General features: G+C 35.5%; 2 protein-coding genes across 5 annotated transcripts in view; both read right to left on the minus strand.

Moving 5' to 3' along the window:
• The window catches only part of LOC144439079 (glutamate receptor 4-like), a 32,283-nt gene extending 28,603 nt beyond the window's left edge, over positions 1–3,680 (minus strand). For all 4 annotated transcript variants that reach the window (XM_078128335.1, XM_078128334.1, XM_078128333.1 and 1 more), the window contains exons 1-2: positions 3,534–3,680; positions 2,113–2,277 (exon numbers count right to left, since the gene is read on the minus strand). In XM_078128335.1, coding sequence (XP_077984461.1) covers positions 2,113–2,277; positions 3,534–3,627 — 259 coding nt within the window. In that variant the 5' untranslated portion in view covers positions 3,628–3,680. The remainder of the gene's footprint in view (positions 1–2,112; positions 2,278–3,533) is intronic.
• Positions 3,681–8,099: 4,419 nt separating this feature from the next.
• The window catches only part of LOC144439281 (glutamate receptor 4-like), a 28,389-nt gene continuing 22,612 nt past the window's right edge, over positions 8,100–13,876 (minus strand). Inside the window, exons 10-18 of the mRNA XM_078128558.1 lie at positions 13,539–13,737; positions 12,690–12,934; positions 12,137–12,251; positions 11,721–11,855; positions 11,314–11,436; positions 10,873–10,890; positions 10,093–10,195; positions 9,538–9,579; positions 8,100–8,440 (exon numbers count right to left, since the gene is read on the minus strand). Coding sequence (XP_077984684.1) covers positions 8,427–8,440; positions 9,538–9,579; positions 10,093–10,195; positions 10,873–10,890; positions 11,314–11,436; positions 11,721–11,855; positions 12,137–12,251; positions 12,690–12,934; positions 13,539–13,737 — 994 coding nt within the window. The 3' untranslated portion in view covers positions 8,100–8,426. The remainder of the gene's footprint in view (positions 8,441–9,537; positions 9,580–10,092; positions 10,196–10,872; positions 10,891–11,313; positions 11,437–11,720; positions 11,856–12,136; positions 12,252–12,689; positions 12,935–13,538; positions 13,738–13,876) is intronic.

Raw genomic sequence — 13,876 nt, forward strand, 5'->3', positions numbered from 1 at the left:
ATGTATGTACCATATGTTGTACATTTGAAGCTTCCATTCCTAAGATATTGCCTTATTACCAAACATCATTAGTTATGCAAATAACCCATCACAATTAAAAACTACATCAGCCAAATTTTATAGGATACTTTCGCGTTGTCAATGTCATTATATGGACCAAAGTATCTAAAGTTTGAACTTTGCATGATTCTTAAGGTATTGCTTAATTACCGAAAAGACTAATTAAAACTAATAGCTACATCATCAAGTTCTCAAGGTTTATGTGTTTTGTAATCGCCCCTGTATGTTCCAAATTATATGAAATTTAAAACTTGTATTTTTAAAATATACCTTCATCACAGAATTGATTATGCATATAACTCATTACAGCAAAAATCTACATCAATAAGACTTACAGGACACATCCAGTTTCTTGTTGTGAGTGTATGTATTGGAATTATTGAAAAGTTTGCATTCTTAAGATATAGTTTAATTACTGAAAATATTTGGCTTTGCAAATGACTCATTAATATTCAGAGGATGTTCACCAAAACCGCATAATTTCTTGTTGTTATTAAAATAAAAGAAAGATGTGTAGCAATTTTCGTTATAATAGACGTGTAGTTTTTGAGATATTACGTCCACAAACAGACAGACAGACAGACAGACAGACAGACAGACAGACAGACAGACAGACAGACAGACAAAAACATAACATAACCTTCCCTTATGGAAGATAACATTTTTAATTTGAACAAATGTGAAGACATTACTCGGAACTTATTTAATTATACCTATAAAGGAAGAAAGTTAAATGTTACATCAAAATTGATAAAAATAAGTGTTGCAAATATCATCATAGGATGTCAGCACAAAGTCACACAAGGCCCTGGGCTGAAGTACTTTTAGCAGACTTTGATAAATTGATATGGGTTGACAAGACAGTGTTTCAAGTAAAATACTCAACAAATCTTTGTCATTAAAAGTGTATATTTCAGAATCGATATAGACAGACTTGCATTCAACTAAACCACGCAACATTTGCGACAATCTGGGTGATTAAATCTTGATGGCAGATGATTTGTATACTGTTCTTTTAGGTTGTCAAATTCCACCAAACCACATCTGCATATATTGTCGACAGTAATTACTATGATGTGGCATATTTTGCAGTTCGCAGTAATCTGTCACATTACAGTCCATCTGTCTTATAACAGTCCATCTGTCTGTTTTGACGACAGTGTGGTAGCAAGAGTAATACTATAGACCAACGATATTAAAACACAACTACAGTACAGTAGCGTTGCATGTACATCGTGGCGATCGATTATAGCGTAATCAGGCAAATTAGTTATTAGACGGGGAAAAAACATTAATAAAGTAGAACAATACAATACTACTCAGGTATTGCAAAGTAATATGCACTTCTTGCCATTTGAACCGCCGATCGTAAATCATCTCTGACTGTCATTCGATTGCTTGTACTAAAGTGGGGCCTGTCTGCACGTTCTATTTATAAAATCGATTGTCTTACATGAGTGAAATCTATTTTGCCTGCCCGTTCTCAATATTGTCTTTAGTGTACAACATGATTATGTAACTTCAGATCCTTAAGCTATGAAGTCCATCACTTTTCATGCCAGAGAGAGAGAGAGAGAGAGAGAGAGAGAGAGAGAGAGAGAGAGAGAGAGAGAGAGAGAGAGAGAGAGAGAGAGAGAGAGAGAGAGAGAGAGAGAGAGAGAGAGAGAGAGAGAGAGAGAGAGAGAGAGAGAGAGAGAGAGAGAGAGAGAGAGAGAGAGAGAGAGAGAGAGAGAGAGAGAGAGAGAGGGGGGGGCTGTTGCGATTTATGCAGACTATTCTGGTGTAAACTCATAATGCCGATATCAATACTGTATTTGATACACTCGTACTGAATGCACAGGGTCAAAGGAAAGTTAAGTACGTTATTGAGCCACACAAAAATACAGACCACTAAGGCTTGGCCCGAGTCTTGGGAAATCCGTACCGCTGTAGCTGGTGAATTCCTGCACATAAATAACGAATGTGGTCGTGATCGTGTTGCTGGTGAATGCCACCGAAGTCTCAAGATCAATATAACAACTGAAGAGACAAAGTAATTATTGAAGTACTTACGACTTACTCCCAGGTTAAACGAATCAGTCAGATCAACGTTCCGTACATCAAGTGTCACATGTAGATTTGAACGTGGTATTGCACTTTTGCTCTGGTTATTGTATTTATGTAATGTCTGGAATAACGCTGCATGTTCCTGAGACATCCTGTTGGGGAATACCCCTCCTAAAAGAAAAGAGGAGGAAATCATCAACTCGGAGATAAAATAGGTTAAGAATACATAAGACAAGGAAGGACTCAATGATTTGTTTTAAATGATAATTTTTTCAGAACATTTCAAAACTATAATAAAAGCTGGACTGTTATTTTGTTGGTTATTTGTTTTAGTGTGTGATAAACATTTGGTTATGCAGTGAAATCCTGGCCATAGTGATACAAACCCACATAATCATTAGGAAAAAAGGCCCATGATTTGTCTTAGATACTCAATTTTTGGCACACACAAATGTGTAAGAATTTATAAGTATATAACATTATTCTACATAAAAGTTTATGAGTGTATTTAAGGCCATCCAGTAAGGATACTAGATAATAACACGGGATAATAAGAACTCTATCGACCAATTGAGGTATACAGTCATAGCAAAACACTCTGCTGTGTGAAGTTTCCAATTCTACGGACTTCTGTTAGGTCAATAACATGTCACTTCTCTGTGTCTGTCACTTTCTGTATAGCTATATGTCTGTCTCTCTGTCCATCCGTCCGCCAACCAACCAGTCTAGATCTGTCTGTCTGTCTGTCTGTCTGTCTGTCTGTCTGTCTGTCTGTCTGCTTCCCCTCTCTCTGAACAAATAAACACACAAAACAGCGTGTGAAACTAGGACAATATATAATGACATTTACATTGAAATGACATGGATTGTCTAAGCTTTAATTGCCTTGCCGTACCTTCTATGTACTTTTGGTGGTCTGTATATGATTTGATCAACAAACACACGTACTGATCGAGCAACGAAGCCTTCTGCTACACATGATAATACGTTGGATGTAAATAGTGCATGACCGTGTTGATATATCATGATATTATTGAATTCTGTATAAAAACCACATTATTTGCCCTGTCCGATTTTCAAATGATAAAAAGTTATGAATGTAATATTGAGATCCCCCGATTTGTTATTTTGACATTTATCCGAGCTATGTTGATGCAATCTTTCCATGTTATTAATGTGAAACGATAACAATGACAAAAGATGCCCACGGCCTTTGCTCGAGTTCGATAACTTACAGAGATAACTGGAATTTAAACAGAATGTTTGTTATCCCGTAGAATTCAAAATCAGAATGTATATAACATTGGTTGTTATTCATGTGGTACTGTACCGTAACGTTTCAAAATGTCCCCCAATAACAGTAATGCCTTGACATTTACGTTTGTTGACCGTGCGGCAGAGGCAATACAGTCTAGTAATTAACCTACCTATTTTTATGTCTTGTCCATCTGCCACCGTCTTAAAGATAACAGTCAAACACAAAATACTGAAAGTTGTCCACCTTCGTTGTTCATACTCCATTATGTCATTTTCGTATTCTTCTGGACAGCCAAGCTATTTGCCCTGTCTACATGTTCAAGTGACGGCTTGTTTGCATCCTCCCACGAGACTCGTACCACTCTATGTATTGAGCATGCGCAAGGTTCTGCCATGAATAGTGATGACGACAGGCCCCTCGGGTAATATCGATGCAACATAAGACGTGTTAACCCATAATCTCTCATCACATGACTAGTATGAACAAAAACAAAGTGTCAAATAAACAACAGTGCACACAGAATACGAAAACAATATTTTGTGATAGAGTGAGATAAGAAATTGAGATGCTAGGTTTAACAGCGTATGTTTTGTTTAGGTCAAACACCATTACCAATTCTTAAAGGTAATTCCCCGTTTCTATTGTCACATCAGAACACAATCGACATACATTAGGTCTCACTTTAAAAGTATCAACATCAGCTATTGATGAAGGCACAAATTCCGAGGTACAAACCTTATGAAAATAATAATCTCATTTCTCTCATTTTTACTGCATAGTTTTTCTTTTAAAGTGTTTCATCACACGGGACATCAGAATAATGTATATTAATTGCGTCCTAGACCACCTTGTACAAAATAAAAGAAGCTATAGTTAATAATTTACACTTGATATATGAATATGATATGGGGGATTGAGACCCTATAGTTATCACCAGTTGGATAATTCGACAACAACCCCCCCCCCCGCCCACACCCTCCAAACACATACACTGGCATGAGTATTTATCACATATTTATATGTGCATAGATAATGTGCATAGATGATTGAGAGAGAGAGAGAGAGAGAGAGAGAGAGAGAGAGAGAGAGAGAGAGAGAGAGAGAGAGAGAGAGAGAGAGAGAGAGAGAGAGAAGAGAGAGAGACGGACAGACAGTCATATATATATATATATATATATATATATATATATATATATATATATATATATATATATATATATATATATATATATATATATATATATATAGTGTATTTTTATCATGTCCATGTGGTGGTTGTTTAGTTACTCCTCATGTAATTGAAGGATATGCAAGATTAAGTATCACATGTTTGAGCAATTTTAAGCGAAATATTTACTCCTTTTACTTTTAACTTGACGTCCTGTTCTTTATGTTATGATAACTCGGACCCAGTAGTTGTGAGATACTACCTGTGTTGCTAACTTCATCAGGTTATTTTTATAGCCACAATACCCTGTCTTGCCTTTCCTATCTCTAATAAGTGGGGGAAGAAATACATATATTGTAGAACGGCGCCACCACCTCCAGTGCGTATTTCTGAGTTTGTCCGCCTGATGATGCAATGTATTTAATTGTGGATGGGAACATTGTTCGGGGAAATTGGCGCTCTGACGACTTTTATGTTTCATCAAATATCAACTAGACTTCATTAATCCCACCTTTTCATGGCTATTATATTCGTGTTTTCGACAGACATTAATTTTATCGTGCATCATTTTTGGCGCCTTTGGAAAGGAAATATACAAAGCCGTTATCTACGTCCATTTTTAATTTGTCACCCATCGTCTGTACGTCATGAATTAATAAAAAAATTATCTTTCATAATAATAATAAGTGAGTTGTTGATACAATTTTCATCAGTAAATGTAGGTTGATGTGTATTCATCCTTGTCAAGTGCACAATGTATGTGTATACATTAATCAATTTAAAAAAATGCTTTTATTGAACTAAGTGGGTTATACTTCGTTATTTTGTATGTATTGATATCTCAGGGGAACTTCAGTTAATTTGGACAGAGTCAAATGATTTCAACAGTCGTATCACATACCACGTTGCACCTGATGACTTTTTCAGTAAAATGTCGCTGGCACTTTGAGACGGTGGACGTCGGCGTATTATAATGTAACGTCATCAGGAAGCGCCTTCCGATCGAACTCCATAACATCTGCAGTTCAGTGTAGGAAAATGCTATGACATATACATGTAACAGTGCCAATGTAGTTACTTCCAAGTATAGGGAGTGATTGACTGAAACATTCAATTTCATACCCAAATAATAGCCTGAAATGTTTATATGCTATACTAGCATATGCTAAATTCAATTTACGTGAACAAACCAAACAAATGATATTTTGAAATTTGATTTCTGGAAAGCAATATCTAAGAATTATGATAATTGAGGAAAAGTTCGAAAGTTCCAACTAAGTAGTTTACACATGCAATAGCCTCCGCGATAAGGACAAGATAATTCAACGTATTCCAGGCCTAGGGTATGAGCAGATGATTATAATAAGCATTCTCAGATATTTTCTTTCTTGCGAGGGACTTAACTAAACCCTTTGGTCACGAGAATTTCAAGCTGAAAGGAGAAAAATATTTTAGACTTATTATCTAATGCATTTTCGTTTCGATTGTACAACTCGTACCACTTCGTGTCTTTGACACTAGTCTGTACTGTTTGAGGAGATGACACTCGTAGTGATACAATAAACGAGAGAAGGGAAGTCGTGTAGCATCCTGATATTATCACCTGTTGTGGGGGTGGGGGAATGGTGTTTGTGCAAGCTAGGTGATCGGTCCCTAAATTTTCAAGGTTGTACGCAGGCACAAATACTATATGTTCGCATACGTGATGTGATTGCAGGTGTAGGCTACTCGATCGATCAGTTTGAGGTAAACAAGTTGATTGCCATCTTTAGATATATGTATAATGGTGCAGTTTATACTTGTTTGTACTGTCTGCACGAGCTGTAGCTGGTCAATTTATTGAAACTTTTTTGTTTTGTAAAATATAAAGACACGCTAAATATTTTGCAGCATGAGGTGCATTGACTCATCTGTAGGTAAACTTGTGTGTGTGTGTGTGTGTGTGTGTGTGTTTAAATTTGTGTGTGTATGTATGTATGTATGTATGTATGTATGTATGTATGTATGTATGTATGTATGTGTGTGTGGTGTATGTGTATGTATGTATGTATGTATGTATGTATGTATGTATGTATGTATGTATGTATGTATGTATGTATGTATGTATGTGTATGTGTGTGTATGTGTGTATGTAGCTGTACACATAATACTGTAACGGTAAAAACACGTAATGAATTGTATTTCACGATACAGATCACTGCCTCCATCGACGCACACAAAAACGTAATCATTCACGAGACACACTGCTGTGAAATAATACATGAGGATTGCTATTACTAAAAGTGAATGACCTAGCTTGTGTCCCGACTATTGAATATTTAATGAGCATTACCATACATGCATAAGTATGTGGAGAAGTCAAACTAACATGTTGCCGGATTCAACATCAAGCATTCGCCCAAGAGTTAGACCAACCGATAAAATCGACCACCATTTCGACCAATCAAAGGTCTTTTAATAAGTTATTGAAGAACATTTAGCGAACATATCTTTAGTTGATGATTGATGATAGTTTGTACCAGTTGCAGCCGGTGTTGGTTTAAAGGTAGCAATAGTATATGCAGTTCGCTCACACATTGTATAGTAGAGGGTGGGGGGGGGGGGGGGGGCTATCGTGTTTTGTTCTCACATATCACAGACTTTTTTACAATCTGGCCCTTTATTTTCTGTCGTTCTGAGTGGTAATATAAAATGTTTTGTTCTCTTCATCTCTTTATTTACCTCGACTCTGTACTTCCAGCACTTAGACAAAATTTTGAAAGTAATCTTATCAATCACTGATCTGCATGAAGATTGCCAAAATTTTGTACGTGTTTTTTTCAAAAGAAGACGGTATAATGCAACCTCAAAGTGTTTTCATGATGGCCAGTTCTTTCGATAGTTAACATGAGAAGAGAAAATCAACACTTCACAGATACCAGTGTTGTCTTCATACAATCGTGTTCATTTTTAGTCTTTAGAAAGGCAGCAAGATTGCATGCTACGATTTTTTTTCACAGTACAAGAAACACTGTTCGCTCGACCATCACGAAAATGCAGGCTCATAAATAAACAATTACGCAGATATATACAAAAACTTACATACAGACATACGTTGACACAAAAGCAGACACGCAAAACAACATGTTCAATATACCGTTCAGCTTCTCTGTTTGATAAAACCACGCATATCTCTATAAGAAACTTCATATGCTACACTGTAACAGCAATATACAATTTATTGCTACAGTGTGTCCAAATGAAATAAACCATTTGAATAAACGTACTTCAGCAAGAGGCAGCAGACACGCGGACGCCATTGTTTTGACGACGGCATTTGATGTCTGCATGGTGGCACATCAATTCATTTCGTTTAAACAAAATGTTGCAAGAAACTGTACATTCTTCAATCTTTGCTGTGGCATGTGTAGTTTCGTATTTAATAGCTGCTACATGGTTGTATCAAAGAGAGAAGCTGTACGGTAATTTGAAATTTGCTGTACATAGACATAAACGCCCATATATGTACTTACATCATGCCAAATTAAACAAGAAACGAGTTTTTATTAGAAGATTACTATGGTTTAATAATTAACATATCAGTTATATGGACATTCTCACACAACGTGTAATTAAATCTCTTAAATATGAATTATGTAATTTCAATTCAGTCGTCGAAATTATCAAAATGTTTTTAAAATAAACTTAAGACTATATGATCGGTCTCATGGCTATATCATGAGACAATCTCCAGGATTAGTGCAACTATAATGTGAGCTGTGACGATGGTCAGTTACTAGCTAGATACAAAAAAGAAGATTCTTCCAAATATGCTCCGCTACTTTTTCTGAACTCCGGTCTCGGTGACGTCAGACTTGAGTTTGCGCATTAGTGCCATTACAGGTGTCTAAGCCATCAATATGGAGAGTCTGTATGGACAATGGAAAACAAATAAAAAGAAAGACATTATCAGTATATAGCTTTTTAAAAAGAATGTTATTATGTACATGCAATGTCTTTATTTTGGTACATTCATATGACATATTGCACAGGCATCGAACACACCAAAACTCGAAATGACTGTGAACTAAATGTATCCAGTACAAGGTATCTGTTACATGATCCAAAAGTCAATACACTATTACTGTATTATAATTTGCTCTGTCAAAGGAATTGAACGATATACCATCAACGTACGCGTATAAGGAAATATAAGATTGAACATGATAAGTTTCATTGAACACGTTAATAATCGAAAGAGGAACAACAACAACAACAACAACAACAACAACAACAACAACAACAACAACAAGAAGATCATTAACAACATCACCCCCCTCCTCGACATAAAACAAAAACAAAACAAAAAAATTCTCTTCAATAGTGCTGTTGCATAATGTATATATAATTTGTGTTAGTTCAGGGCCTTGGGTTAAAACACAATGCAGCTAGTATATGTATTAGTCTGACCTCATGGATTAAATCCTCGGGACCAGTGCAAAACACCATTGTATAAAATCGATAAATTTACCAACTAATGATAAACTCTGTGACATTTTACTTGTCAATGTGCGGGAACCTTATTCACAATCACTGGCAATACAGGGAACCTTTCAAATATATTATTAATCAAGACGTGCACGAAAAGGCCAATTTATAACCACATAAAATACGTATGTATGTATGTATGTATGTATGTATGTATGTATGTATGTATGTATGTATGTATGTATGTATGTGTGTATGTCATTGTTATATACTGTGTTTAATCATACATTGCACGGAACAGTCCGACACAAACGAGTCGGTTTCTTCTTTTTTCACCTCAAAAGGCGATGCTGATATTATTTAAGCTCTTAAACAAATACCGACCCCTATCATTCTTGAATGTACAATGGAGTACACGTCTAAACATTTCCATGACAACTCCGGTCATCGAACGAGGGAGACACAATACTACATATACTACACATGTATTATTTTGAGCACACTTGCCATTGGTGGTGAAACGGTGATGCGCTTTTACCTTTAATTCTGGCGTGGTCAAAATAATTTTGGGGCGCTGTTCCTGTTTACAAAAACATTCAAAAGCAGATCTTAGACATTTTCAGACAATTATCAACACATTATAACGTTTGACAAGCTACAGCATGCTGAATGGTTTTGGTTGCTGCGCTTTGTGATCTTTTGAAGAGATTACGTCTAATCGTGCATCGTTTGAATCTTTCTTTTACAACAATAACAAACAGCAAAGCATGCGATAGATCTCCAGATCTCCAAAATGTCATTTACAGAATGTATCATGCTTTTAAATGCTTTTGAGCTAAATGAAACAATTTGAATTCTATCATGCGCCCTTTTGATACATTAAGTGTTGGTCTAGAAAGTATGTGGGATTAGTCCATTTCAGTAATGTGTCTTTTTATGAGCAACTAAAGTATAAAGTGCAATGGAAGTGTAAGATTCAAGTTTTATTAACCCTTGCTGATATTTAGATTACCCATATCTATTTAAACTCATGATATTATAAATATTGACCAACAAATCTTTTAGAAAAAAGTAAAATCATAGTGTTAGATACTTTCTTTAAGGTAGATTTCTTCCATCTTTCCTTTCGCTAGCAAATCTTCTTCACTTGGAGAGTGAGTTAAACTTTTTCGAGCAAATGGATTCCCCGAACCTCCCTAAAGATATAATAAATTCAGAGAGACATTGTTCAAAACAAAACCTCTCATCACAAGCTCACATCTGCGCTTCCCAGTGAAATAGTAACTTGCTAAAGACAGAACTCTTCAAATCATCAAAATATTTAAATGTGCGTCATGGCCTGGAATTGAGTTTGGTTAATTTGTGTAAGTTTTATGATCTAATTGAAGAATGATATACTTTATTCATTTTTTGCATTGGTGTCGTTCACTTTGTAACATTATGTAAAATGTTAATTTCTAACCTGGAGTATATTAGTTAAACGTAAAAGGTTACAGATGAGTTATTTGGAAATATTTACGAATGAGATTGCGTTTTATATAAGCCTATATTATATGCACATATATACAAGGATAGGTTACTCGTCTTCCAGCACAAGCGTTAAGCACACCTGTTGGTCTTACATGTAACATCTCTACAACTAAATGTTTTCTTTTTCCAATGGTAACACGCTATAGCGGATTCTTTACAGACAAACATACACCACCAATAAATAACTTCACGAATTCGTGCAGATGACTGGGACACAAGACTCAGAAATGACATTAGAAAGCAACACCAAGATGGATGGATGACTTCATTTTGAATTAACATTGGCAACATGCAGCAGCATGCATAATATACTTCAGAATGACACTGCGTAAACATTAATTACCTTTTGTGATGTTCTTAACTGTTGTAAACCATAGAAACAGTGGAATGATATGATATCAGACAAGCAACTCGGTTAGTACATTAAAGTGTAAATATATGGAAAAACAAAGGAGGGACTTTGTTTACTTCTTTTATATTTATTAATAATTCATATCGATAAATATAAGTGTGCTGATGGACAAAGTAGGTTATAACGAATTGGGAAAATTAGTAGTTATTTTAATTCTAAGGGAAAACAATTTTTTGTTTTTTATTCAAGTCATATATATAGTTGTGCCATTTTTAAATTTGAGAATTGGTAAAATAAAATGAAAACGGATCATGTGGCGTTAACTTTGATGTCTTGTGCTGCAGTGTACATATCATATTTGCCATGCAATCAAGACATTGTACTGATATGGTATGACGTGATTATAATTCTGTAAGGTTTTTAGTAACTTACATTATTTGTCCTTGAAATAGGGACAGTGGACAGTGACTTAGTAAACTCAGGCGTTGACACATTAACGTTATCACCTTTGACTGACATTCGTGCTTTCGCTCTCATAGCAATGGATAAACTGGTCTGAAATCAAGCAAAGCATAACCAGGTGTTTACGGATACGCAAGTAGACCTAACATAAACAAACCAACAAATAAACACACACACATACATACATACATACATACATACATACATACATACATACATACATACATACATACATACATTTGAAATCGTCGATCACTCAAGCAATCTGTTAGATAAACTACTTTAACATCTTATTGCAATTACAGATAATTCTATTTACATTACAATATATACACCATTTGATAAAAACGTAACGTATATAGAGTAGGCAATGTTACCTTAGCTTTCCTTGCTTCTTTCCTTGATTTGTAGCAAAATTCCATCAGTGCCACAAGCATAGCAAGTCCCAGTCCACCGACAAGAATATAAAATACACCAGCAACATTGCTTAGACGCAATTCACTGGCCGTCTCCTGCAATATAAGGGGATGGTACAAACTTATGTTACTGTTCCTCGCACTTTATATAATGAAAAAAGATCACGTATATTTACCCATAGGAAACCCAGAACATACTTTGGCTGGTAAAATAGCCACATTTAATTCCTTTACCTCATTTTGAAATTGGTTAAGTTTGCCTTTGGCAAAAAATGCAAATTTGATTATATAACATACATTCGTATGGGTCTACTGATCTTCAAAGTGTGATAACTAATCACTAAAACGTGTATGCAATGTACTGATGACACACACACCTGTGATTTGGCATCAGGAGGTCCACATTCACCTTTCTCAAACCACCATGTTTGTTCAAGTTTGTGCAAAACACTGTCCTCTCGTAATCGGAGTATGGCAAGAGTGAAGTTTTCTCTGAAACAAAACAGAAGACACTTACAGACATACAACATCCAGCTTACGGGTATTCGCATTAAAGTTTTAATGGTGATACTGGGTCTCTTGGTGATGAATAACAACATCATCATATGATTAATAAATGAACACCACTTTTACTATTCTTTGATGTGCCGCTTGAATTTGATTTGATATGCCCGACAAGTTGTCTATTATTATATTAGATGCCCACACCATTCTTTGTATATTCAAATCGAGGTGTATGATAAGATTTGTGTTATTGATTAACGTCATTTTTTGTCCATTTCTCAAATTTCTTTTAGGGTTTTGTGTTCATTCGGCATTTCAGCAACTTGACCTACGTCATTTTCCATCAAATTCATTCCAAACACTTTCACACATCACAAAAAATTATTAAACTTATAGATAATTAAACTTATAAATAATTTAACATACTTAAGGGGGTATCCTTTTCTCATGGCAATGCCGTATCCTCTTGAGTTTAAGTTATCCCCTACTTTGATGGTATCACATGGTTTCCTTTGATTAACATAATCATTCATAGTGGATTCCAGTAGAAATGCATATCGGCCTTTGGAACTTCGAACTTTTGAGATACCATCTTGTATAGTGTCAACAAAGACGTCTTCGGCTTCACTCATATAGGCCCACATCTTCTTATAAACGTCAACTTTGGTTGTCTATTAAAACACCCATAGAAGAATATTTTGCTATTATTTGTATTAAGTATTTTACGCCACAGGCAGTTAGTTTTCTATGTAATATCACGTGCACTTTGTTTCATCTTATAAGCAAAATGAATTTTGAGCAGTGAATGGTGATCAATGCTCTTTCCGACTATGTTTCTGTACGCTGCCAAATGAGTGTCATGATACCATTTTTGAGAAGGCACATATACGGGGCGCTAACATGCACAAGAGCCAAATTCAGATCTTGAAAGCGAGGCTGTGACCACAAAAGAATGCAGCACGTTAGCAAGGAGAGGATAATAAGTAGGCCACTTTCCAATGTACACGTTTCTTCAATCTTATGTAATACATATATAACGATACATGTCATTATGATTAATATATTTATCAATTCTCCGGTAACGTACATGTAGCTTTTATCATATCTTCATCATGCAGTGGGGGAAAGTATTTTATTGAAGTACGTTGCATTAAAAGTATGATGCTGGATAATGGTTGATATTTTCTGCTGGGTAATCTCATATTATATATTGTCTTTAAATAATATAGTAGCCATCTGGGAAATCACCTTGCCTGCATGCTCGATGTAACTCACCTCAAAGAACCCCTTAGTCGACCCAGAATAGACAGTGCCGTAAGCAATTTCTGTCTGTTTACTTAGGTCGTCTGCAGACTCGATGGGGGAGATCATTCTTTCGACTGTTAAAAAGGCAGCTAAATTAGCCGTGTATGATGAGATGATGATCAGAGTAAAGAACCACCAAACACCACCGACAATACGTCCAGACAACGATCTAAGCACAAAAGAAACAACAACAAGAACTTATCATTTCCACAGTTTTTTAGAAACCATGAGTGAAAGAAAGTGAGAGTCGTAAGAAAGGCAATAATCTCTATGAAACATCTGACGTGTATAAACTTGTACCCTGCTTG

Source organism: Glandiceps talaboti, chromosome 8 (assembly GCF_964340395.1).
Source record: "Glandiceps talaboti chromosome 8, keGlaTala1.1, whole genome shotgun sequence".
Taxonomy (NCBI): domain Eukaryota; kingdom Metazoa; phylum Hemichordata; class Enteropneusta; family Spengelidae; genus Glandiceps; species Glandiceps talaboti.